We start from the raw sequence: 27606 nt of genomic DNA, 5'->3' as shown, positions 1-27606 counted from the left end.
TTGTGACGTCTACTATAGGAATACCAATTTAATTATAATAGCTACCACTTTTTGAGCACAGAGGTCTAATCACTTGCCCAGGGTCTCACTGCTAGTAACAGGGGAGCTGGGACTTTATCCCACTGTCTTACTGCAAAGGCTGTGCTCTTAGGCACTAGTCTATTCTACCTACCACATATACTCCTCTCTGTAACCTAAGGCAGGAGTTAGCAGTCTTTTTTTTGCAAAGGGCCAGATGGTAAATATTTTCAGCTTTGCAGGCTATAAGGTCTCTTTTGCAACTACTCAACTGCCATTGTAGTGTAAAATCAGCCATAGGCAATATGTAAATGAATGAGCATGATGTGTTCCAATAAAACTTTATTTACAAATACAGGTGGTGGGCCAGATTTGGCCCAGGGGCAATAGTTTACTAACACCTCTTTAAGGGAAGAAATGTTATCTATATTTTATAGCCCCAAAAGCAAGGTTTAGGTGGGAAGACTTGACTTGTCTGAGGCCACATTCTGTGTTAACTATAACCCAAGCAACGCTTTATTGACCCTACCAGATATTCTGTACTTACTTGAAAGAAATAAATCTGAATTTTTCTAAAAATATTCCACAATATATAATCACCTACCCTGCCCCCATATATGGGCAGCAGCTCAAGGCTGCTGACTGCAATGCAGAAGTGTAAAAGAACATTTATTCCAGAATGAAAATCATCACCTCTGGGCCAGTGTTCCAGCAGCAGCCCAGCTAACTAATGATAGAACAGTCTACAAAGAATTCTACAAAGGGGCAGCCCCCACAGGCAAAATCAATGCCAGCTCTCCAGACACACGCTCGTGGTACCTCTCCGAGGCCCAGGCGCCTCCGTGGAGCAATCTGGGATATGAGGCAGTTGCCAGAGGCAATGTGATCGTTCATTTTCCACCTCTCTCAGGATGTGCCAAGGGTATAGAACCCCCAAGTAAGAGAACAGGTGAGCATTTATTTCCTGATGCCAGAGTCAACCTGTGTCAGCAGGAGCATTATTGATTTGAGTGTCAAGTATCAAAAGTCCTGGCAGGCCATGGTTACAGAAACTGGTGAACACGGGCCTGCTAACAGGAAGGTCTGAGACCCTGGCCAGCTTCCGGCCAGACAGCTCCATTAGCACAGGAGGGAAGCCTCAATTCAAGGACTTCCAAGGCCATTACACAGTTGAGGTGGGCAGCTGCCTCATCTCCAGACCACAGTTACAGCAAGCAGAGCTGACGGATGATGGCAGAACAAACCGTGGGGCTTCAGGACACATGATCAAGGGTAATTAGGGCAGCTCTCTCCTTGGAGAGTGTAGGACGGTGGAAGGAAATGAGTACGTCCTTGGCCTGTACTATGGGCTGGTGACTTTTGCATAACACTATACAACATCCATATCTGCACTTCACAAATAACCACACTGAGGCCCTGTAATGCTTAATTTTATGTGTCAGCCTGGAAGGCCATGGTACCCAGCTGTTTGGTCAAATGGCAGCTGAGATGTCATTGTGAAGAAATTTTTTAGATGTGATTAACATTTAACTCAGTAGACTTTGAGTAAAGCAGATTACCCTCCATAATGTGGGTGGGCCTCATCCAATTAGTTGAAGGCCTTAAGAGAAAAGACTGAAGTCCCCCTAAGGAAGAAGGAATTCTGCCTCCAGACTGCCCTGGGACTCAAGACTGCAATATCAGCTCTTCCCTGGATCTCCACTTTGCAACCTGCCCTGCAGATTTCAGACTTACCAGACCCCCAATCATGTGAGCCAATTCCTTAAAATAAACCTCTGTCCATATCTATGTCCACATTCTAGGCAGACACCTGTGATACAACATGGAGCAGAGCCCACCAGACCAGACATGCTTACCTTTTTGCGTGGCCGAAGCTTGTCCCGCCATTCCTTCAGGTTCTGGTTATGGCTTTCATCCAGGGCCTTCAGCTTCTGGGTTTCATGCTCTACCAAGAGGTGACACTTTTCATTCTGGAACAAATTCCAGGCAGAACCGGTAAGAAACTCAGAAGGCTGAGGTGCAGAGGGCTGAGACATACCTCGTGCTGTAGCCATGAGGGCATCAGCATCACTTATTTATTATTTCTTCTCCTTGATTATAAACCCATTTATATAAAACTCTATACATGTAAATACATATGCACTGAGGGATGTCTGGAGGAATATTCCAGAATATTAATAGTTCTTATTGTATAGGGGATCTGTAGTAATTCTGCAACTTTCTTCTTTGTGCTTTTTGCATTGTTTGAACTTTTAACATGAACATATATGTCATTTTAAGAAAACAATAAAACTATTAACAATAAATAAATATAATGTGTACTCTAATCCTCCCACCACAATGAGGCAACCACTATAAAAATTTGGATATACTTCCTGTCAGGCTCTAACCTATATGTTGTTTAGCTCATCTGTATATACAGTTCTGAAACATGCTTCCCTTCTCACTTAACATTATAATGTAAACATTTCTACAAAGAATTAACATTTTTCACAGTCATCACTTTTAATGCCTAGAGAATATCCCACAGTATGGATTCATCAAATTTACTTAAACATTCCCCTGTTTTTGGCCATGTAGGTTGCTCTTAACTTTCACTGTTATAAATAGCACTGTGTTAAACAGCTGTGCTATGGACTGAACTGTGTCTCCCCAAAATTGGTATGTTGAAGCCCTAAATCCCCAATTTGATGGTATTTGGAGGTGAGGCCTCATGATGGGATTAGTGTCCTTATAAAAAGAGAGACCAGAGAGCTTTCTCTCTCTCTCTGCCAACCACGCTGGCAGGCTGATCCTGGACTTCCAGACTCCAGAACTGTGAGAAAATAAACTTCTGTTGTTGAAGCCACCCAGTCTGTGGTATTTTCTTATGGCGGCCCGAGCTAAGATAATCTGTATGTATAAATATTTATATTTATGTAAAGTATATATATAATTTTCTGCCTCACATATCATTTCCTCGGAGAGATTTGTGGCAAGAGATAAGGGCCGTGGACCTGGCTGAGGCTCTGCCGGCCTCACTGTTCTCTCTCTGAGGTAAGTTACCTACCTCACAGAATTTACCTCGAATCTCTCACAGGCAGAAGTGACAAGTCCCTGTAGATTCCTCACAGGGAATCAATCTTGTGGTTTATAAGGAGCTTATAAAGCAGGGGCAAAGTGCCTTTATCCAGATACCTCACCCTACTGGGTCAGAAGAGAGGAACCCCTCGGGGGATTTGTATTTTGGGTTTCAAGCTCAAGGGTTCTGGGAGTTTAGCAATTGGTTTCGTTAGGAATAATACTCCTGGCAGCACCAAGTACCTGTGACCTGCCAGGAGTGGGGCTCCCAGCACTCTCTGTGTGGGTTCTCTCAGTTAATCCGCACAGCAACCCCACGAGGCAGGGATGGGAAAACACATGCAGGACGTGAGTGGCTTGGCTAAAATTCACACAGCTGCAAAGAGCAGAGCCCCTACCTGGCAGGCTGCAATGACTAAATTTCCTCCATGCTGCTCCAGAAATTGCCAGATGGATCCAAGAGCCTGAGCAATTTCCTGAGGTCACAGAGGTTTGAGTCGGCCCATCCCTCACTATGACAATGCCTCGCCCCACAACAAGGGGGCTCCAAGTACCAGTTTCTGGAGTGGGGAGCCTCAGGGTGGGGCAAACTCAGGAGCCAGGAAACTTCAAGAGGTCAGGGAAAGGGGTCCCCAAGGGGCTTGGCAGCACCAGGACACCTTCTCCTGATGTTGGTGGGAAAGCTCTGAGCTTCCCACCATGAAGGATGATGACAGCTGTAAGTGTTGTAGAGGTTCTTTATCCAGTTGAGGAAGTTCCCCTCTGTTCCTAGTTTACTGAGAGTGTTTATCCTCAATGGGTGTTGGCTTCTGTCAGATGCTTTTTCTGCATCTACTGATATGATCATGTGATTTTTCTTCTTTAGGTCACGGATGACATCACTTGATTTTCGAATGTTGAACCAGCCTGGGATAAATCCCAGTTGGTCATGGTGTATAATTCTTTTTATACATTGTTGGATCTGACTTGCTAATATTTTGTTGAGGATTTATGCATCTTTGTTCATGAGAGGTACTGGTCTGCAGTTTTCCTTTCTCATAATGTCTGTGTCTGGCTTTGGTATTAGGGTAACTGGGACACCTTTTCCCAAGACACAGTAATGACCGAGAAATCCAGCAGCATGCCACTGGCAGGCCCTAGCAGTGGGCATCTCATTTTCAAAGCCTCACCCTAGTCCTGCAAAATAGGAATTATCACCCCCACCCCGTGGCCATTTTACGGCTGTGGGAACTGTGGCTTGGGAGGGTGACGGGACTTAGCCAACATTATGTAGCATGGCAGGACTGAAACCAGTCCACCTGGGGCATGTCTATTTGTAGAGTCTCCGGCCCCCGAGCTGACTGCCTTGGGGTACAGTGAGGCAATGCGGGAGGGCAGGCAGAGGGCAGTACCTGCAGCTGCTGCAGCTCACTCATGTTGCTCTCGCATTGTGCCAGCATGTCCCGCATCTGGTTCTCATGTTTCTGTTGCTGCTGCAGCCGCTCCGACTTCTGCCTCTTCTCCTCCTGCTGGGCGAACTGCAACAGAGAGAGGGTGGGTGTCTCGGGGGCCACAGGCCTGGCTGGTGGCCCTACCTTAGCCCTGTCCCAGGGAGGTCCCGCCAGAGGGACTGGTTTGTGCACAGCCCCAGTGCCCCGCACCAGTCAGGCTGTACCCTCCTGTTTTAAGTCCTCCCCCTGAGCTGAGACCCAGCCACTGCCGTGGAGGAGACCCCAGGCTGATGGGGACACGACACAGTGCTGTGACATGTGCTAGGGCAGCATGTGTACCACACAGGAGTCACAGGAGCCCAGGGCCACCAACTCCATGTTCCCAAGCCACACGGGTGACATGCAAGTGGGGTCCTGGTGGATGAGAGAAAGGGGTTTACCAGGAGAGGAAGCTGCGGGATAGAGGCAGCGGAGCGTGAAAGGGAACGGTGCGAGAAAGCAACGCCGAGCTTCCTCCTCTGTCCACCAGGGGAGCCATTGTGAGGCTTAGGAGGTTCCGGGCTGTGACTTGTGATCGGCACGCCTCCTTCTAAGACCCCGCGCTGCGTCTCAAATTTTATATTCCCCCAACCGTAGAAGATTCAGACCCCTCCAGTACAGCCACAGACCCCGCACCTGCTTGATCTTCTCGCGCTGCTCAGCGGGGCTGCCGGCGCCGTTGATGTGGAGGCTCTTCTTGTACATGGCCATGCGCGTCTTGCCCTCGCTCCTCTGAATCTTGGGCAGCCGCGCCTTCTCCTGCTGCTGCCGCACCTTCAGCTGCTCCACCATGCGCTGGTTGTAGCGCTGCATCTGCTCCCGCTCCTGAGGGACAGCCAGCGGGCCGCGGTCAGCTGCGCTCCGGGCCCGGGGGTGTGCTCGGCGGCCAGAGGCTCCCACACGCAACTCGGGGCCCAGAATGCTCAGCAGAGCAAGGCTGGTATCATTTTACTTCTACTGTTAACAGTTTTTGTCCTCACTTGAAAAGTTACTGTTAGTAAGTTTTGGATTCTTACCTTCTAAATGCCTTCTCATCTACTCAATGGCGGCATGCCATCACAAGCTGATATCTCAAAGCACAATGTACATCATTATTGACGGCAGATGTCAACTCATATTTTAAAAAGTCTTAATAAATTTGAACTTTTTCCTTCACCTAACACCTATTTGTATTTCAAAACTCGGCACAGGCATCAACTCCTCCAAGAAGCCTCCCCTGAGAAGGCTCCTCCCCCTCATTCAGAGCCACCACAGCCCCGTGCTGACTTCCATCCTTGCGCTTAGATGAGGATTGTAATTACCCACACCAGCTGTGCATCCAGACCTCGGTTTACCTGTCTCCGTCCCCACTAAGGGGACTGAACCAAGGCAATTACACAGAAACAGAGGGGGCTCTGGCCACACAGAGCAGGGGCCCTCGCCTGGGGAGGTCAGGGAAGGCTTCCTGGCAGGGTGGTGTTTAAGTTGAGATCTAAAAGTATTCTGAGGGCCGGCCCGTGGTTTAGCAGTTAAGTGCGCGCCCTCCGCTGCTGGCGGCCCAGGATGGGATCCGGGCGCGCACCGACGCACTGCTTCTCCGGCCATGCTGAGGCCACGTCCCACGTACAGCAACTAGAGGGATGTGCAGCTGTGACACACAACTATCTACTGGGGCTTTGGGGGGAAAATAAATAAATAAAATTATTAAAACAATAAAAGTATTCTGAGGGAATGCATAGGAAAAAGAGAAATAAAGAGAAAATGGAAAGAAAATGGACAAAAAAATTAAGAGGGAAAAGAGAAGTGAGCGAGACACACATCAGGAGTCAGTGAGGGAGCCGCTCGGGCCATCTGCTTCACTAGATGGTTTCCCCCACTCCTGGCCCCTCGTCCAAGGCAGTATATCCCCCTGAGAATCCCTTGGGGCCTCCCCACGGGCAGCCTGGCTCCTCTCAGAAACACACATGGTGCCAGTGGCACCCCACACTGTCTCCCAGGTCCCCGGGAGCAGCCCCACGCCCCGCCCAGCCGGGAGCCTCACCTTCTCGTGCTTGCGCACCAGCTCGTGCCGCTGGAGGAAGTACTGGTCTTTGAGCTGCTGCTTCACCAGCTGGTGCCGCTCCTGCAGGTGATGCTCCTCCATCTCCCACAGGGCCGCCTCCCGGTCTGCGGGGGACACGCCGCCCCCTGAGGTGCTGATGGCCTGAGCCCCGCCGCACCCTCCTCCCCCGTGCCAGGCCTCCTCACGCTGTAGCTGATAACCGTGCCCCCTCATCAGACTCTGCTGGCTGAGCTGACTGAGCCAACATCTAGAAAATTCCTGAACACCTAAGGGATGAGGGCTCCCGGCAGCGTGGTACAGCAGGAAGTGTTCCAAGCCAGGAGCCAGAGAAACCAGAGACCTAGGCTGGATCCCAGCTCCATCCCTGGGACTTCGGATGGGTAACAAATCCTCTCCAGGCCTCAGCTTGCTCCTCTACCAGAGAGGCACAACCATACCATAGAGGGACACGTCCTTGTGAGACATTTTTATATGCAATCTACACGGCACCTCTGCTGTCCTACTGGGCAAATGGGAAGGGCTCATGTACAAACCCCAAGAAGAAGACAGGATGGCCTCTTGTCATTATTTCCTCTTTTGAAAAAATGGCTGAGACCCTCCTTGTCCCCTGCATGTCCCACATATGCATTATCGAGACTACAGCATCTGGCATTTTATCACTGAAGTCTATTAATCGACCTTCGTGCTCAGCAACAGGGCAGGGAGCTGATGTCAGATGGAGAAACTCATGCCCTGCCAGGTACAGAGCAGGCCATGCTCGGCCCACTACGAGGGTTCCGTTTATTTCCCCGCATTCCTGTTCTCTGGAAACCAGTGTCTGACCATGGTACATCGGAATGTGATCTGGCTTCCAAACCAAAATCAGAACCACCGTCCCACAAGTAAGATGTTTCTTATGGACATCACGGGACAAAAAAAGGAAATGAGGGCTTTCCTGAAACATCCGTGGCTCTATTCAGAATGTCGGGACATCCAGGACCCCACTTTGCTGTCCACACCAAGTGCTGAGGGGTTTGCACGGCTTAACGGCACTGGGCATCAAGCCCGGCTGCGGCACCTGGTACGTAAGTGAGCCAGAGACAGCGCGGGTGTATCAGCCCTGTGCTGTTTATTTCTTCCCGGCAGGCCGGACCGTTAGCTCAAAAGCCCACAGGCGCCAAAGTCGAGTTTTCACTCATCCAATTGTTTTAAATGTAGCTCAAATGACAGATTTTTAGCCACTAGAACCTGCTTGCTTTGCATACTTCACAAAACTGCACCCAACATCTGCTAGCCATGGATAAGTCCCAGAGCCACAAAAGACCCCAAGCCCCGCTGCCCTTGAGAGCTCTCCACCCCAGACACTCCCCATGCGAGCAACATCATCCAACACGTAAACCACCCCCCTCTGATCCCCTTCTCCTCCTCCCTCCTCCTCCCTCTGGGTGGTGGCCCAACTGCTGTCTCTGGAAGGTGTCATGCTGTGAGGGATTAGCCAGCATGCAAACCTGTCAAGACACCACCGCACCAGGGTAGCTAAGAGCTCGGCTTCAAGGGGAGATCCACGTTCAAGGCCCACTCTACCACTCAGGAACTGTGCAACCTCGGACAAAGAATAGTCACTCTCCAAGCCTCAGATTCCTCATCTATAAAAATGAGAAGCCTTGCAGGATTAAGGTGAGGATTCAATGAGATGAAGGTATAAAAACTGACTGGCACCCAGCCTGGCAGAGCAGTTGCTTGGTATGTGATGACTGTTGTGAGGGGCTCTCCATGGTCCCCAACTCTCACCACCCCATTAACCCAGGTCACTTATTTATAATTTCTACCCACTCTACATGGCTTTTTTTTTTTTTTCCCTTGACATCTGGAATAATGTCAAGTAGTTGGTAATAACTGGTATCTTTGCCTTGGTCCTGACTTCAGTGGGAGTTTTCCCTGTGTCTCCCCACGGAGGATGTTTGGTTTTAGGGTGGAGAAGACCTAGCAGTTCTTTCTTGCCCAAGGCTAGGATGTCCATTCGGAGATTCTGGGCCAACACGGCGCCACCCGTTCCCGGGCACCCACCTCGAAGGAGCTCCTGCTTCTTCGTGAGGCACTCGCGCTCCTTGTCGCAGATCTCCCGCCTGTTGTCAGCCGTGATCTTCTTCATCGCCAGCTCCAGGTCCTCCTTCTGCTTGGCCAGGAAGTCCCTGTCCTGTGGGGGAGAGGAGGACTGACCTTTACCCAGCACTGGCTTTGGCGTTTCAACATTTATTTTTATCACAGAAGAAAAGTCATCATGATCAGTAAAGAAAATTTGGAAAAGAAAATATATGGAGGGGCCGGCCAGGTGGCGCAAGGGGTTAAGCGTGCGTGCTCCGCTGCGGCGGCCCGGGGTTCGCCGGTTCAGATCCCGGGCGCGCACCGACGCACTGCTTGTCAGGCCATGCTATGGCGGCGTCCCATATAAAGTGGAGGAAGATGGGCATGGATGTTAGCCCAGGGCCAGTCTTCCTCAGCAAAAAGAGGAGGATTGGCAGATGTTAGCTCAGGGCCGATCTTCCTCACACACACACAAAAAGAAAATATATGGAGGGGAAATTTAAGAGCAACCTGGAGACATATCAACCAATTGCAACACATGGGCTTTATCTGCACCCTGACCAAACAACAAATTCAAAAAAAAAAAGACATTCATGAGACAATTAGAAACGTGAATACTGACCTGTCTGCAGATGTTATTAAGCCATTATTGTTAAATATTTAACTTTTTTAGGTGTATTTATGGTATTGTGGTTATTTTTTTAGAGATACATACTGAGATATTTTCAGGTGAAATGATATGTCTGGGATTTGATTCAAAATAATACAGTAGGGTGAGGAAGTGAGTAGACATGAATCAATAATTATTGAGATCGGGTGATGGGTATATGGGGGTTCATTATACTATTATACTGGGCCGGCCCCGTGGCTTAGCGGTTAAGTGCGCGCGCGCGCTCCGCTGCTGGCGGCCCGGGAACCCGGGCGCGCACCGACGCACTGCTTCTCCAGCCATGCTGAGGCTGCGTCCCACATACAGCAACTAGCAGGATGTGCAACTATGACATACAACTATCTACTGGGGCTTTGGGGGAAAAAATAAAATAAATAAATAAAAAATTAAAAAAAAAATTATACTATTATACCTATTTCAGCCTGTCTTTAATTTTTCATAATAAAGAGTAAAAAAAATTAAAATTAAAAAATTTTAGGGAACATATAAGAAACTAAAAATCCCCACTAATCCTATCACCCAGGGCTAGCAACTACTGTGGTATATCTACACAAATGTATCTACATCTATTGTTGTTGTTTTACAAAAAGTATTTAAAAGGACTTAAGACATATCTGTACACCTATGTTCATAACAGCATTATTCACAATAGCCAAGGGATGGAAACAACTCAAGCATCCATAGACAGATGAATGCGTAAACAAAATGTGGTATATATATACAAAGGAGTATTATTCAGCCTTAAGAAGTAAGGAAATTCTTATACATGCTACAACATGAATAAATCTTGAGGACATTATGTTAAGTGAAATAAGCCCGTCACAAAAGGACAAATACTGTATGATTCCACTTAAATGAGGGCAATTTCATAGAGACAGAAAGTAGAAAGATGGTTGCCAGGGGCTGAGGGGAGGGAGGAATAGGGAATTATTGTTTAATGGGCACAGAGTTTCAGTTTTGCAAGATGAAAAGAGTTCTGGAGATGGATGGTGGTGATGGCTGCACAACAATGTAAACGTACTTAGTGCCACTCAGCTGTACACTTAAATACGGTTAAGATGGTAATTCTATGTTATGTCTATTTTACAATTAAAAAAATTATTTAAAAGACCTTTCCATATTATAATATAATGTTCTATCAAATGAGTTTTTTTTTTTTTTTAAAGATTTTATTTATTTTATTTTTTCCCCCCAAAGCCCCAGTGGATAGTTGTATGTCGTAGCTGCACATCCTTCTAGTTGCTGTATGTGGCACTCGGCCTCAGGATGAACGGAGAAGCGGTGCCTCGATGCGCACCCGGGATCTGAACCCGGGCCACCAGCATCGCAGCGCGCGCACTTAACCACCAAGCCACAGGGCCGGCCCATCAAATGAGTTTTAATGGCTGAAAATATTTCATGGTATGGCTATATCCTAACTTATTTACCCAATATATAATTGGTTGTTTCCCGATTATCTCTATTTTAGATAGGGCTGCTCTTCACATTCTGGTAGCTACATGTCGGTGACCTCTGTGGTGGTTAATCCTCAGGAATAGTCTCTAGAAGTAGAATACTCAGGCTGAAGGACATGCACATTTTTGAGGGTCTTGATACAATTGCCAGATTGGCCTCCTTAAGGGCCAGTCTGCTCTCCCCCCGTGAGGATGAGGGCCTGTCTACCCCGCTCCCCAGACCTGCATTCTACTTCTAATCATAGCGTCAAGCGACAGGTTGTAGGACAGTATGATGGTGTCCTGGAGAGAACGTGAAGTCTGGAATCAGACTGAGTTTGAGGCCTTGGCCCCCCACTATTACCTCTGCAATGTCACCTCTCTGACCCTTAGGTTCCTTCTCTGCAAAAGAGAAAACGAACAGCACCTACCCTGGTAAGCCATGAATGGTAATCCAGATAATATACAAAGCATTTGTAAATGTAGACTCTAATTTTCTCTGCATTTGGGGGCAGAGGAAGCAGAATGTGCAGACTCCGTAGTGGGAGAAAATGAGAGCATGGCCCCACAAGGGATGAAGAGAAGGCTGGTGAGGCGGGGGCTGAGGGGACTGAGTATAGCTGGGAGAGGCTGGCAGGGGCCAGACCTGCAGGGCCTTGTCAGCACTGAGGAGGCTGGTCTTATGGACAAAGGGGAAGCCACTGAAGGTTTTCAAGGCACAGGGCTGTGGGGGGAGGGTGACAGGATCCAGGTTTGGAATTTGTATTGATCACACCTGCCGAGGTGAGAGAAAGAACTGCAGGGGAGCAAGAGAGGAAGGGAGAGACTAGCTGGGAGGCTACTGTGGCAGACCAAGCAAAAGATGACCCTAGGGCATCGCAGAGATGTTCACAAGTCAAGAGATCCAGAGAGAGTTTGGAAATTTACAAAAACAAACTATGCTTCAGGAGGTGATGAAGGATTGGTGGGATAGGAGGTGTCAGGAATGACAACGTTCCTGGCCTGACAACAAGATGGAGGGTGGTGCCTCCTCTAAACACGAGAACAGGTCCAGGTCTGGGAGATCATGGGTTTGATGTCTTTGAGACTCCAAAGATGCCAAGGGGGAGACGGACGTACTGGGTTGGTCAAGGAGATGTGACATACAAACAAACAACTCTAAAACAAGGCAGGAGGCTCTAAAGGCTTTGGGACAGGTGGATGTAAATGGCTGGGTTATCCAGAGACAGGCGAGCTCGCTTCCAGCTGGAGTGAGGGCAGTCAAGGAAGGCTGCATGGGGGAGGTGATAATAGGGATGATAACAAGGATGGGCTGGATTTAGGCATCCAGAATAAGAGATGGGTATTTAAGGGGTAGGACACGGGCAAAGACAGAGAGGAGGCCTGGTCACCACTCAGGGTCTCAAACCTGGGACTCCCCACCCCGTGCTCCCCGACCGAGGGGCAAGGACTCACGAGAAGCTGCTTTTTCTGTGTGTGCTCCTCCATCTTCTGCTTCATGCTCTCCTTCCGCTGCTGCCTGGGGAGCTTCTCCACCTCGCTCTTCACCTGCACCAGAGACAGCAGAGAGCGGCTGGGTCAGGATGCCCCCCACGCTGCCTAACAACAAGTCTTCGACCCCAAACTCCTGGGCCAGGGACACGGAAGACGAGGCTCAGCGTCCTAGGCAGCAGCCCGCCTGCTCTCCAGTGAGCCCCTCTGACAGGCGGCACCTGCTGGCCACCCCTGCCTGCTGCGGCTCCTGTGTCCAGACGCCCCCACAGCTGACAGGTGCTTGGTGTCCACCCCCCTTCTTCTGATGACAGCACCTCAGTTTCCTCTAGGGCAGCATTTCTCAACCTTTTGTTCATTATGTCCATTTGTTCTCAACCTTTCGTCCACTCAGACGCCCTTTTCGACATTTTTTCCCTAATCACCTACCCCCATGAAATATTAATCCCACAGATACACTGCCAATCTGTTACACCATCATAATATCTAAGGTTTTTTTTAACCCCTTGGGGGTGATGTCACCCCAACGGAGAATGCACGCTTTAGGCCACCTCCTCAGTCCCTGAGGCTCAGGTGGGGCTGACACCCCCACCTCCATCCGGCTCTAAGCTGGGCATTTGATCCAGGCTGTCAGTCAGCATATTCCACACCCTGACTTCAGGGATGGGTTCAGACAAGAGCACGTGATCCTTGCCGGGCCAGTGAGAGCTTTGGGACGTTTTCTGGGACTATCGGTGAAAGCCGCTCTCTGCCCTCTGGGGCTGCTGAGCTGGGAGGAGACAGGCCACAGTGGGCCACCCTGGAGGGATGTGAGACGGAATCAACTCAGGGAAGCAATGCCAAGACATGAGAAAGGAGGATTCCTGGTGACACTTCTGCCTCCTGGTCAGAGGCCAGCAAGTGTTCTCAGGCCAAGTGGAACTGGATTTCTGGCTTTTATCACAGAAGAGAAGAGATGCATGACACTTCTCTCTAAGGAACCTAGAGTTCCTCAGACTGCACTGAGGAACCCACATCCTCACAGGTACCCAACACCCCAAAACATGCACTCACTGGTAGAGGGCTCTCAGGAGCAGCTGGTGAGGGGAAAACTCTGTCCGTGATCAAAAAAGAACATTCTAGGGGAGTTCTACTTTGGCACGGTGAGGTAAGCCAAATGGCCTCTCCTCCTGCTGATTACATTGAAAAACCCTGGATAAAACCAAAAAGCAACTACGTGAGGACTCTGAAAAGTAAACAAAGCAGGTGACTATGAAAGGGAGTCAAAACGTATAGAATGGGCTGCAACAGGAGATGAGGTTCCTAGTGCTTTTCCTTTTGCTCTCCTGGCTTTGTACCAGTTCAGACCTGCACGGCAGTGCAGTGGAAAGGCTTAGGCTAAAACTCTGTAAAAAACCTCACGTTTCTGGCCAGAGAACCAGGAAAAGGGGCGTGTGCAAGTCAGAGACTGGGAAGAATCCTGGAGAGAAGACAGCAGGAAAGAGAAATCCCTAATTCTGTGTAGGAACCCACACAAGTCTCAGGTTCCCCCCTGAGCTGAGCATGAGCAAGAAAAAGCAGTATAGCAAAGGCTTTGAAAACAAAACTCAGATTGGGACCACCACCCACAGAAGATAGCACAGCACTTGTGGTCTGAACCTAACAGGGCGGATTGTCTGCTAAAGCAAAAAAGGCAACATTCTCCAAAAGATTATAGTAGGACCTGGAGTCTACAGAATATAACATTCAAACTGTCAATGATACAATCCAAAATTATTCTACATACAAAGAATCAGGAAATATGACCAATTTTCAAAGCAAGCGATAATCAACAGATACCAATTCTTAGATGACACAGAGGTTGGAATTATCAAACAAAAACTTTAAAGCAGCTGTTATACCCACACTCCACGTGGTAAGGTAAACATTTGTTGTTAGTACCATGGAGTCAATTCTGACTCCTAGTGACCCTGTGTACAGCAGAGCAGAACCCTGCCTGCTCTTTTTTATGCCATCCTCTCACCTTCCAGCGCTGTATCAGACAATGCTCTGCTGCTATTCATAGGGTTTTCATGGCCACTTTTTCAGAAGTGGGTGGCCAGGCCCTTCTTCCTAGTCTGTCTTAGTCTGGAAGCTCTGCTGAAATCTGTCCACCTTGGGTGACCCTGCTGGTGTTTGAAATACCAGTGGCATAGCTTTCAGCATCACAGCGACACGCAGCGGCCACAGTATGACAACCGACAGACGGGTGGTGTGGTTCACTGACCGGGAAATGAACCCAAGCTGCGGCAGTGCGAGCACTGAATCTTAACCATTAGACCACCAGGGCTGGCTAAAGGTAAACATACTCTAAATTAATGGAAAGATAGAATTTTACGGCAGAGAAATACACACTATTAGAGAACAAATTAGAAAATTTAGAAATAAATAATACAATGTCTAAAATTAAAAACAAAAAGCACTGGATGGACTCATGGCAGAATAGAAACAACAGAAGAGTCAGTGAAATTGAAGACTAACAAAAATTATACAATCTGAACAACAGAGAGAAAAAGATTAAAAAGGTGCAAGTTTCAGGGACTTACAGAAAAATATCAAAAGGTCTAATACTCATGTCTTTGGGAATGCCAGAAGGAGAGGAGAAAGAGACTGGTGTAGAAAATACATACCAATAATGGCCAAAAACTTTCCAAATTTGGTGAAAGACATAAATGTACACAATCAAGAAGCTCAATGAAACCCAAACAGGTTAAATTCAGAGAAAACTACGCTTATACACAGCAAAATCAAACTCTTGAAAACCAAAAATTTTAAAAATTCTTGAAAGCAGCTAGAGAAAAATAACATATTGATGCAGGACAACAATTTCAGTGATCATGGATTTCTCAACAGAACCACGGAGGCCAAAAGCCAGTGAGACAACATCCTTAAAGTGTGGAAAGAAAAGAACAGTCAACCCAGAATTCTATGTCCAGTGAAATTATCTTCCAGGAATGAAAGCAAAATAAAGATATTCTCAGATGAAGGAAAAATAAAAGAATTTGTTGTTACCAAAAAAGGCTAAACAGACGTTCTTCAGGCTGAAGAGAAATAATCCAAGGGGACACTTGAATGGAGAAAGGCAACAGAAATGGTAAATATGTGGGGGAATATAATATGGAATTTTTCCCCTTAAGATCTTTAAAATATGGATGACTGTTTAAAGCAAAAGTTATAACACTGTCAAAAAAAGTTATAACATTGTCTAATGAGGTTTTTAATATATGTAGATATAATACATATAACAAGTATAACAAAAATGGGAGAGGGATTGAGAAATGCATATGGTTGTAAGGCTTCTACGTTTTACTTGAAATGTTACAATATAACTCTAAATAGATGCTGAAAGACTTAGGTATGTATATTATAATGCCTTAAAGCAACCACTAAACACACACACACACACACACACACAGAGATTTAAGCCAACTGATGAATTAAAATGCAATTCTAAAAATATTCAAATACTCCAAAAAGAGACAGGAAAAGGAGGAACAGAGGAACATAAACCAGAGAAGACAAACAAAAAACAAATAATAATTTCATTAAATGTAAATGGCATAAAAACCTCTATTGAAAGACAAGGATTTTCAGATTAGATTTAAAACAATCAAAGCCCACCTACAGTCATATGCCATATAACAATGCTTTGGTCAACAACGGACCACATATATGACAGTGGTCCCACAAGATGAGTACTATACAGCTTAGATATGTAGTGGGCTATACCATCTAGATTTGTATAAGTACACTTTATGATGTTTGCACAACAACAAAATTGCCTAACACTGTATTTCTCAGAACATATCCTCATCATTAAGCAACACATGACTGTACGTGCTATCTACAAGAAACTCATGTTAAATATAAAGATACAGGCAGGTTGAATTAAAAGGATGGGAACAGATATTCCATGCAAACACTAGTCAAAAGAAAGCAGGATTGGGGGCCAGCCCGGTGGCGCAAGCAGTTAAGTGCACACACTCCACTACGGCGGCCCAGGGTTCACCGGTTCAGATCCCAGGTGCGCACTGACACACCACTTGGCAAGCCATGCTGTGGCAGCGTCCCATATAAAGTGGAGGAAGATGGGCACGGATGTTAGCCCATGGCCAGTCTTCCTCAGCAAAAAGAGGAGGATTGGCAGATGTTAGCTCAGGGTCAATCTTCCTCACAAAAAAAAAAGAAAAAAAGAAAGCAAGATTGGTTATATTAACATCAAACAAAGTAGACTTCAGAACATGAAATATTATCAAGAATAAAGACAGACATTACATAATGATAAAAGGAGGGGCCAGCCCAGTGGAGTAGTGCTTAAGTTCACACGCTCCGCTTCGGCGGCCCAGGGTTTGCGGGTTTGGATCCCGGGCGCAGACCTACGTACTGCTCATCAAGCTGTGCTGTGGTGGCGTCCCACATATAAAGTAGAGGAAGGTGGGCACAGATGTTAGCCCAGGGCCAATCTTCCTCAGCAAAAAGAGGAGGATTGGCAACAGATGTTAGCTCAGGGCTAATCTTCCTCACAAAAAAAAAAGGTCAGCTCACTAAGAAGATATGACAATTTTAAAAAACAAAAAAACTTCAAAAACATGAAATAAAAACTGACAGAACGGAAAAGAGAATTAAATAAATCCCCAATTATAGTTGAAAACATTAATACATCTTTCTCAGTAGCCAACAGAACAAAGGAACAGAAAATGAGTAAGGCTATAAAAGACTTGAACAACACTATCAATCATGTTGACCTACTTGACATTTATAGAACACTCCACCCAAGGGCAACAATATACATCCTTTTCAAGTGCACAATGAACATTCACTAATATAGACCACATCCTGGGCCACAGAACAAACCTTAATCAATTTAAAAATTGAAATCTTAAAAAATATATGTTATTTGACCACAATGAAATTAAGCTAGAAATCAATAACAGAAAGATATGAAAGTCCAAACATATCTTAAAATTAAACAACAAACTTCTAAATAATCCATGGGTCAAAGAGGAAGTTGCAAAGGAAATTAGAAAATAATTTGAGTTGAATCAAAATGAAAATACAACACATTAAAATTTGTAGGATGAAGCTAAAGCGGAGCTTAGAGGAAAATTTATAGCATTAAATGCCTACATTAGAAAAGAAGAATAGTCTCAAGTCGATGATCTAAGCTTCCACATTAAGAAACTATAAAAAGAAAAGCAATTTAAACCCAAACCAAATATAAAATCAGAAATCAGTAACATTGAAAATAGAAAATCAATGAAACCAAAAGCTTGTTCTTTGAAAAGGTCAATAAAATTAATAAACCTTTAGTAAGACTGACAGAGAAGGAGGAGGAGGAGACTATGAGAGAAACTACCAATATGAGGGACGGAAGAGAGAACATTACTAGAGAGCCTGCATCAGTGAAAGGATACTAAGGGAATACTATGAACGGCTTCTGCCAATAAATTCAGCCACTTAGATGAAACAGACAAATTCCTTAAAAGAAACTACCAAAGCTCATTCAAGAAGAAACAGATAGCTAAAACCAGAGAGACATTATAAGAAAATCACAGACTGATATCCTTTTCATGAATATAGACTTAAAAGTCTTCACCAAAATATCAGCAAATTGAATATAGTAATATATAAAAAGGAAAATACATAATAACGAAGTGGGCTTTATCCTAGGTAAAGCTGGTTCAATATTTGAAAATCAAGCAATACAATTCACAATATCAATAGACTAAAGAAGAAAAACTATATGACCATATCAATTGATACAGGAAAACCATTTGACAAAATTCAACATCTATTCATGATAACATCTATTAGCAAACTTGATAGAGGGCATCTACAAAAAACCCTAATGCCAATATCATACTTAACTATGAAATACTATGCTTTCCACTTAACATTGGGAAGAAGGCAAGGATGTCCACTCTACTATTCCTATTCAAGATCCTACTAGAGGTCCAGCCAGCATGATAATGCAGGAAAAAGAAATAAAAAGCATACAGACTTAAAAAGGAAGAAATAAAACTGTCTCTGTTTGCAAACATTAATGTCTATGTAGAAAATCCCAATAAATCTCTTTGAAAATATATACTAGGAGTAATAAGTGAGTTTAGCAAGGTCAATATACAAGATCAACATACCAATATCAACGTATTTCTATGTTGCTAGCAATGAACAATAAGAAATTGACATTAAAAGAATAGTATCTTGTAAAATAGCACCAAAAAACATGAAATTAGTATAAGTCTAACAAAAATATATGCTGAATTGGTACGTTTAAAACTACAAAACACTAAGGAAAGATATCAAAGAACACCTATATAAATTGAGAGAGCTATTGTATTCACGGATAGGAAGACTCAATATTGTTCAGATGTCCATTCTCCTTAAACTGATCCATGGATTCAACTCAATCTCGACCAAAGTCCCAGGAGACATTTTCATAGAAATCAACAAGCTGATTCTAAGACACATATGGAAAGGCAAAGGAACTAGACTAGCCAAAGCAATTTTGAAAAAAAGAGACAAAGTAGGAGGATCTGTACTACCTGATTTCAAGACTTAGTATCAAACTATAGTTATCAAGATGTTGTGAATGATGGGTGAAGGATAGACAAATAGATCAATGGAACGGCACAGAGTCCAGATATAGACCCACATATATATGGTCAACTGATTTTGCACAAAGGTGCAGAGGCAATTCAGTGGAGAAAGGACAACCTTTTCAACAAATGGTGCTAGAATAATTGGATATCCACAAGCAAAAACAATAATAATAGTGAACCTCACCCATACTTCACTCCTTATATAAAAATCAACCCAAAATAATTATACTTCTAAATGTAAAACCTAAAACTATAAAACATCTAAAAGAAAATATGTAACCTAGAGTTAGGCAAAGATTTCTTAGATATGCCACTAAAAGTAGAATCCCTAAAAGAAAAAATGGTAAGCTGGACTTCACCAAAATTAAGTACTGCTCTGTGCAAGACACTGTTAGGTGAATTAAAAGACAAGCCACAGACTGGGAGTAAATATTTGCAAAATGCATATCTGACAAAGGACTTATATTCAGAATATAAAAAGAACTGTTAAAATTCAATAAAGGGAAAACAAATCACCCAGTTAAATAAATGGGCAAAAGATTACTTCACCCAAAAATAGAGAGAGAGAGTAAATAAGCCCATGAACAGATACTCAATATCATTAGTCACTAGTGAAATGCAAATGAAAAGCCATAATGAGACACCAATTCACACTTATCAGAATGGCTAAAATAAAAAAATGAAATTGACAATACCAAGTGCTGGTGAGGATGGGGAGCAACCCGAGCTCTCACACGCTGTCGCAGAGACGTAAGACAACACAGCCTTTTTGGAAGAGTTTGGCAGCCTCTCCTGAAGTTAAACATGCACTTCTCACCTGACCCCCAAATCCCACCAGCTATTCTTTATCATCTCTTCTCTCAGTTCCTGGGTGTTTTCTTTCACGGTTTCAGGTTGTTATCTGAATCCTGCTCCTCTGTTCTTTGGCTGTAACGGTCTTAGATTTTGGTTTCTCAACCTCAGCACTATTGACTTTTGGGGCTGGATAATTCTTTGTGGGGGGGCTGTCCTGTACATTATAGGATGTTAACAGTATCCCTGGCCTCTGCCCACTAGATGCCGTAGAACCCTCACCCCATCTGTGGTGTTTGTCAAAGCCCCTCTCAAGAGCGCCATTCAAGGCGTCACGCAATTTAAAGGACCCATTAGCTTAGAACTGTGCAGGCTAGATTATGTGGTTTTCCAGGACAGAAGATTAGAAGCAGCAGTTTAGAAAAGGGTCTGGAGGTTTTTGCTCAAGGCACCGAAAACAGTAAGAAATGTTACCAAGGAAGGAGGCGGCAAAAGGCAGTAAAAACAGAGTCACACGGGGCCACTTAGCAAAGGAGCCAGCGGACTTACACGTGTCAGTAACCCCGGAGGACAGGGATGGACCAGCACGGCTCTGGCTGGGATCGCTAGAGAGGAGAGGTGGGGAACTGCTCTCTACTAGACGCCAGGAATTCTGCATTCTGGTCCAGTTACACATCTTTGCAACAGTCACAGGACTTGTTAGTTTCCCATTTTCTCATCAGGAAAAAACATCTGGCTTTTAACTAAAATTTTCAAGATCCTTCCAGGAATATAATTCTGTTGTGTTAAGAAGAGCCAAACTATTTAAGAAATAGTTCAGGCCGGCCCTGTCGCATAGCAGTTAAGTGCGTGCGCTCCGCTGCTGGCGGCCCGGGTTTCACCGGTTCGGATCCCGGGCACGCACCGATGCACCGCTTATCAGGCCATGCTGTGGAGGCGTCCCATATAAAGCGGAGGAAGATGGGCATGGATGTTAGCCCAGGGCCGGTCTTCCTCAGCAGAAAGAGGAGGATTGGCATGGATGTTAGCTCAGGGGTGATCTTCCTCACAAAAAAAAAAAAAAAGAAAGAAATAGTTCAATTACATTTAATGAATTTTGCCGAGGAAGGCAGGGAAACAGTTCTGGAAAGATTTCCTTCAAGATTGGTTAAGTTTGCTTTCAAATTTAGGTGATCTGATAAGTTATAATTTTCAAGTGAGTTTCTCATGGATGCTAAATGTACTGTGTATATAGGAACCGAATAGCAGACCATCAATTCCATTCCTACAGAAGACATGTATTACACATTTATTACATTTGTATATGCAGATACAAAACACATCACTAGATTTAGTTAATTACTTGAAATGACAATGAAGAATAAATATGTCCCTGTTCAACTAGCTTACTAATAATGACTTTTCCCATATGCATACCTCCTTTGTGCAGGAAGGTCATTAGCATGATAAATATTCCATACCAATTGCTATAATCATGAAAGAGAGCCCATGAGGCATCTCAAGTTTTATCCTCTGTTATTTTCGTATTTTGTATTTTTGTACTTGTTTTCCATGCCTGAGTTGAAATCATGACCTGCTTTCTCACATTCAGTGGATCGTAGGGAAATGGACAAATGTTCTGAACTGGTTAAAGAAAAGCCCAGATGGGATCTGTGTGTGGTCTTCGTCTCCAGCATCCATGTGTGGATTTCTCTGATGCAGCACTGGGCTGGCTACTGCACCTGTGGGTAGTTCAGAGGCTGCTCACCTGGGGGCCCTACCCATTCCCAGTTTTATCCTTCACCTGCTGGTACATCCTAACCACCAATCCAAGAGCAGTGGGCAGGCAGTCTCCACCCAAGCCTCCATTCCCACCTCGCCGTAGCCCAGCAGCCTGCACCCTTGCAGAGGCGACCTTTGCATCAGAGAAAGTCGTGGGACCGTGGAGTAGGCAGTGGCAGGACACGGAATCATGGGACATCTAGGGGTGCCGTGAAGCAAAGCCCTCTGCTGGCCCCCTGACAGCTGGAATCCCTAGCCCTTACTTTGGGAACCGATAAGAACAACAATAATCGTCAAGTAACCAGAAGGCTGTCACGCAGTAAGTGCTTACGAGGTGCCAGGGGCTGTACCTGCATTCTGTCCTTTAGTCTACAGAACAACTTCGTGAGGTGACCCTGTCATTACCTGCTTTCACAGAGAAGGAGACAGAGCTTGCCCGAGTTCAGAGTTGGGATTCAAACTCAGGTCTTTCTGACTCCAAGCTCCACACAACCACTCCACCATCACGCTGTCCTAAAAGAACAGCTTCTCTCCTTCGAGGTGAAGAGACCACCTTCTTCCTTTACTCTCTCTGGTGAAAATGCAGTATGTTCTCAAACTTCTTATGACCATGTCACCCTTTCCATGCTGACGGCCTCTGACAACGATGGCAACATGGAAGGACGGGGCCGTGTATGATTTGCTCATCGCTGCCTAATACAGGGGCTGGCGAATAGTAGGGGCTCTGAAGATGTACACATACTTAATGAATCAAGTAACAAAAGCCCAACAACTAGCTCTGGGAAGCAGAAGTAAATGCAAGCCTACACTTTGCCCGCCTCCACCATGAAACAGATTGAAGACAGCAGCTCCGTTAGAGTCCCAGCAAACAGGAATGCCTACCTGGAAGGACGGTGACAGAAACAACATCTTACCAAATGGCAGAAGCCAAGAGAGCAAAGACATCAAGCCTTCTCTTTCCACAAAAACTTTTTGAAGAAAAACATCCAGGGAAAAAGAAAATTTTAAAAACAGTCTGAGCAGAAGCCCAAGCAGACCCCACACACTGCCTCAGAGGTCAACGACAGGCTCGAAACCTTACTGGAATGCTGCCAACAATGGGACCGTCCAGCTTTGTGAAGAGCGGGTGCTGCTGGTAAGGGGTGAGGAGCCTGTGGCTTCCCCTCACACACCCCCTTTTCCCAGGCACCACCCCTGCAGCCTCCTCTTTTTTCCACTCTTACAGCCCCCACAATTCCTCCCGCTCCCACCACATATACGTGGGGATGATGTGATGGGGTGAGGAGCCAAGAAGGGAACTGGCATCTACCGAGTACTTATTCTGGGGCAGACACTGGCTCTAACGCTTAATGCAGGCCTCATTTAATGCTCAAAATATCGGTGTGAGGAATGTATGGTGAACAGTAATTAATAAAACAGCAAACTCCTGCCTATGGCCCACCGCCCTCCGTGATCTGGCCCCTGTCTACCTGTCCAATTTCATCTCATGCTAATCTCCCCTTCATTTCCTAAGCACCCACCACATAGATCATTTTTTAGCTCTTTGAAGTCTCCAAGCTCTTTCCCACACCTCAGGGCCTTTGCACATGCTGTTCTACCCTGCTGGAATGATCTTATGCCTGGCAGCATCCTCTGGTCTCAGCCTAACTGTCATATGCGGAGAGGCCTTCCCAGACCACGCTAGAGAAGATCTCTCCATCTCTTCTCTCAGTAACTAGTCTATTTGCCTTCACAGATATATACAGTTGGTAAGTGTTTTATTTGTTTGATGGTGTACTTTTTTTTCTGGCTTCCCTGGCAATTAACAGCTCCTTGAGGGTAGGGATTCTATCTATTTTGTTCAGTACAGTATCCCGGCAGCTAGCACAGTACCATACATGTAGATACTTATGAAACAGCAGCTGAATAACTACCATTTTGTCAGAAGGCATTGGGACTCAGGGAAGCAGTTTGTCCAAAGCCCAACAGTTAGCTCTGAGCCACGAGCCAGGACTCGGAACCAGGCTGCCTCCCAGGCCTGTGCTCCCTGCACTGGAGCCGGGGCGTGCTTACCATCAGCTTCCTGCCTCCGCCCCCACGTACCTCAGCCCACTGGTCCATGTCTCAGCAGGAGGGCCAGGACCAGGGAAAGACCAGTGAGACCCTCGCCCCAGGCACAGAAGGCAATGCCAGAAAATTCAGCAATCAAGATAAACATTTTAAAAAATCAAAATTCAGGAGCCGGCCTGGTGGTGTAGTGGTTAAGTTTGTGTGCTCTGCTTCAGCAGCCCGGGGTTCATGGGTTCAGATCCCGGGTGTAGACCTACACGCTGCTCATCAAGCTATGCTGTGGTAGCGTCCCACATACAAAATAGAGGAAGATTGGCAACAGACATTAGCTCAGGGCCAATCTTCCTCACCAAAAAAATAAATAGATAAGTAAATAAATAAAAATTCAGGCAAAAAACAAGTCATGAACAAAGTATCAAAATTTTAAATACAGACAAGATCCAGCCCTGTACTAGCAGGACTCAGCCTCATCGCCTCACCCTAATCCGGGCCCTGTCAGATCCTGTCTATATTTTAAATAGCTGATATTCTGTTCATCATGAATATTTTGCACTAATCTTTATTTTAAACATTGCATTAGAAGATTATCTATCTTGGTTACTGAGTGTTCTGGCGCTCCCTTAAATCTTATGCCTCAGGTGAGTGCCTTGCTTGTCTCACCCAGCCCCGCCCTGCTCCCACAGGCAGTGCCTGAGGCCCCGAGGGTACACCTGTCACAGTAGAGTCTGGGAGCTGGGCTCCCAGGCCCCCAGCACCGCGGACCACCCTTAGAGGCTGTCCACCACTGCTCCCACCTGGAGATGAGAACGGCCGATTGGTACCCCACCCCGCGGCCTCCACCCTCCTTGTCTCCCTGCTTCCTCCTGAGAGTCTAGGAGAGCAAGCGTGTCCCCACCTCCCGGTGTCTGGCTCCACAGAGGGAGTGTGGGCTGTTCTCTGGGCCCCAGAGGCCCTTTCCTAGGCAGGCTGAGACACACCTCCTCCCCTTGTCTCAGGGCCGTCTACCTCTTTACCACCTCTCCCTTTCCCTTCCAGCCGGGTGGGAAAGAGGGAGGAGAGGCTCATGAGTCCAAACTAGGGGCCTGCTGCTCTGGGAGAAGAGGACAGGGCACAGAGGACTTGTGTTTGCCCCCCCAGCACCCACTCTCCCCTCTGGTGACAGCATCTCAAACTGCCCTGGGCCCATCCCTCCCTTCTCCCCTGCCCTCTTTCAGCTGGGGTGGCTAAGCTGGGAGGATGGAGAGGCAGCTGCCCGAGCCACATGGCAGGGCCCGCCTGGGAGCAAGTCAACACAGAGGGAAGAGCCCCCACGATGGAGCAGCGGCTCCTGACGGCACAGCTGGAGCAGGCAGATCCAGTCGCCCCTGGACGCGAGCTTCTCAGGTGCACGAGCTCCCCAAATTCCCTCTGCTGCTGAGGCGAGGCTGAGCTGGGGTTCAGTCACGTGCAAACGAGAGGGTCCTAGCGCTCCCCGACCCCCCGCCTCCGCCCACCACGTAGTCACCTCCTTCTTCATCAGCTTGAGCTGCTCCTGGAACTTGGTGTAGTCCCGGTCCTGCTCCAGGCGGATCCGCTTGGCCTCCTCCCGGCGGCGCACGGCGTGGTCTTGCTCCATCTTCTCCACTTGCTGCTTTTGCTGACGCTCCAGGTTCTCCAGCTCCATGTCAAAGAACTTCTTCTTGGCCTGGAAGGAGCAGAAACAGAAATTCAGCAAAGTCACTTTATACCTGGGAGGGAGGTGGACAGCAGCAGCGCAGAGCCTGTCCTCAGCCCTGGGCTTGAACCCCAGCTCTACCACCTCTTTGCTGTGTGACCTGGGACAAGTCACTTAACCTCTCTGAGTCTCTCATGTGCAAAAGGGAGACCAGACCCTCTATCTTGCAAGGTTCTTGCATGGTGCTCATCAGAGGTTAACTTCCCTCTAGAAGGCCTCCTGTGTGACTCAGAGGAGCACTGTGACCTTCATGTGATCCTATGTTTACAAGTCCATGCCTGATGAGTCGGGAAACCACAGGAACTGGGCAGCTGTGAATTACTCTCCACTGCCCACTCCTCCCCACTCTGCAGCTTCTGCTTTAAGAAAACATGGAGGCAAGGACCCTGTAGGGACCCATCTTCTCTCACACTCACGTTGATTTCTTGTTCAAAACGTTTGTGCATCTGCTCCAGCTGCAGCTCATGCTTGCTGCTCAGCTGGGTCTGGTTCCGATGCTCTTCTTTCTGGAGCAGCCGAAGCTCTCGGAGTTCCTGGCGCCTGAAGGGTTAAAGGATGTGGACATTTCAGTCAGAAAGTGGCCTCAGAGATCACATAACTCACAGCTAGGGACACTGAAGGCTGGATGTGGAGCATCACACACGTCTGGGGCAGAGGCATGAGTAGAACTCAGGCTTCATCTGACATTATTGACAGATAAACAGTAATAATCTGAATATATAAAGAGTATTTGCAAATCAATAAGAAAAACAGGAATATCCTAATTTTAAAAAGTGACACAGAACATGAACAGACATGAAACAAAAGATAAAAAGAAAACACCTATTTGAATGAAATGAAATGCAAATTAAAAAGAAATACCATTTTCATTAACTAAATAGGCAAGAGTATAGAGGAAATTGATACTTTCATAACCTGCTGACAGGTCTAAATTGGTACAACATTTCTGGAGGACAATTTGGCAATAAGTTTATGCCTTTCTTATTGGCAATAAGAAACCAATAAGTTTCTACATATGCGAGTGGAACATAGGAGTTCCACTTCTAGATATTGATTCTAAAGAAATATTCATAGATACACGACACAATTGAATAAGGATAGTCCCAACAATGTTATTTATAATAGTATAAAATTGGAAACAACTTAAATGTCCATCAATATAGGTCTAATTAAATTAATATATCCATCTGATGTCATTTTACGCAACCATTAAAACAAGTTTTAGAAAATATTTAATTACATGGGAAAACATCTATTAAAAATGTAACCATTCTTTATGAACAGATATGGAATGATCTCTAAGTGAAAAAAAGGAAGATGTTGACACGTGGGTCTATTATGCTACCCTACTATCTGGGTGGGAAAAAAAGACAATGTGTGTGTGCACATGTGTTTATTGTGTGTTTCCCTATTAAGCACCGAGTATTTCTTTTTTTTTTTTTTTTTTTATTTATTTATTTTTGTCCCCCCAAAGCCCCAGTAGATAGTTGTCTGTCATAGCTGCACATCCTTCTAGTTGCTGTATGTGGGACACGGCCTCAGCATGGCCAGAGAAGCGGTGCATTGGTGTGCGCCCGGGATCTGAACCCGGGCCACCAGTAGCGGAGCGCGTGCACTTAACCGCTAAGCCACGGGGCCGGCCCCGCACCGAGTATTTCTGGAAGCATCACAACGTAAAACATTAACACAGGGAGGGGAACTGGATGCCTGTCAGGAAAGTGAGGGAGGAAGATTTTTCACTGTTTACTCTCTTTTTTTTTGAATTTTGAACCATGACATTATATTACCTATTCAAAATATAAATACAATAAAAACCTGACCTAAACCACATAGTATACCTTAATTTTGTAACATATACATTGTCAATGTGTACATGTATATACTCACAGAAAAAATATTGGTGGGATAAACTCCAAGGTGAATCCACTAAAAACTGATATGTATCATTTATGTGATCAGAAAAGAAAAAGAAATTAAAATGATCAGAAAGAACTGGGGCCCCCTGTGAACCAGGGGCTCCCTGGCAGCCCCTCGGGACTAGGGTCCAAGAGGCCTATGGCCTATTCCAGTCCAGAGTCTAGCTGCCCACCAACAGCTGCCCGAGGAGAGGCCGCACACTCTCTGGGGTCAGAGGGACCTTGTTTGCATCTTAGCTCTGCCGACTTTCAGCTGGGTGCCCTTGGTCTTGGCAGGCCTCTGTTCCCCTATCTGTAACGTGGGGCAGACAATCTCTCCCTCTCAAGGTCTCTGAGGGTTAAATGAGATGATACCTGCAGGGCCTGCCTGGTACAGGGCCCAGGCTCCCTAAGTGGTAACTGCTCAAACGATAAAAAGAGGGAAGAAGTGGCAAAGGCCACCCAGTTTCAGGGAAAAGCCAGCGAGGCTTTCTACAGCCACATGAAGAAGCTTCCATCCGAGCCTCTG

General features: G+C 46.1%; 1 protein-coding gene across 1 annotated transcript in view; it reads right to left on the bottom strand.

The window, feature by feature from the left end:
• Nucleotides 1-27606, bottom strand: part of STK10 (serine/threonine kinase 10) — a 116645-nt gene that overhangs the window by 4516 nt on the left and 84523 nt on the right. Inside the window, exons 11-18 of the mRNA XM_004428522.3 lie at nucleotides 25599-25722; nucleotides 24973-25152; nucleotides 12211-12303; nucleotides 8635-8764; nucleotides 6568-6692; nucleotides 5184-5372; nucleotides 4470-4595; nucleotides 1875-1988 (exon numbers count right to left, since the gene is read on the bottom strand). Of these exons, the coding sequence (XP_004428579.1) occupies nucleotides 1875-1988; nucleotides 4470-4595; nucleotides 5184-5372; nucleotides 6568-6692; nucleotides 8635-8764; nucleotides 12211-12303; nucleotides 24973-25152; nucleotides 25599-25722 (1081 nt within the window). The remainder of the gene's footprint in view (nucleotides 1-1874; nucleotides 1989-4469; nucleotides 4596-5183; nucleotides 5373-6567; nucleotides 6693-8634; nucleotides 8765-12210; nucleotides 12304-24972; nucleotides 25153-25598; nucleotides 25723-27606) is intronic.

Source organism: Ceratotherium simum, chromosome 4, assembly GCF_057802395.1.
Source record: "Ceratotherium simum simum isolate JZ-2026a chromosome 4, ASM5780239v1, whole genome shotgun sequence".
Classification (NCBI taxonomy): Eukaryota; Metazoa; Chordata; class Mammalia; order Perissodactyla; family Rhinocerotidae; genus Ceratotherium; species Ceratotherium simum.
Note: the sequence above shows the minus strand (reverse complement) of the source record. Positions and strands in the feature narration are given on the sequence as shown.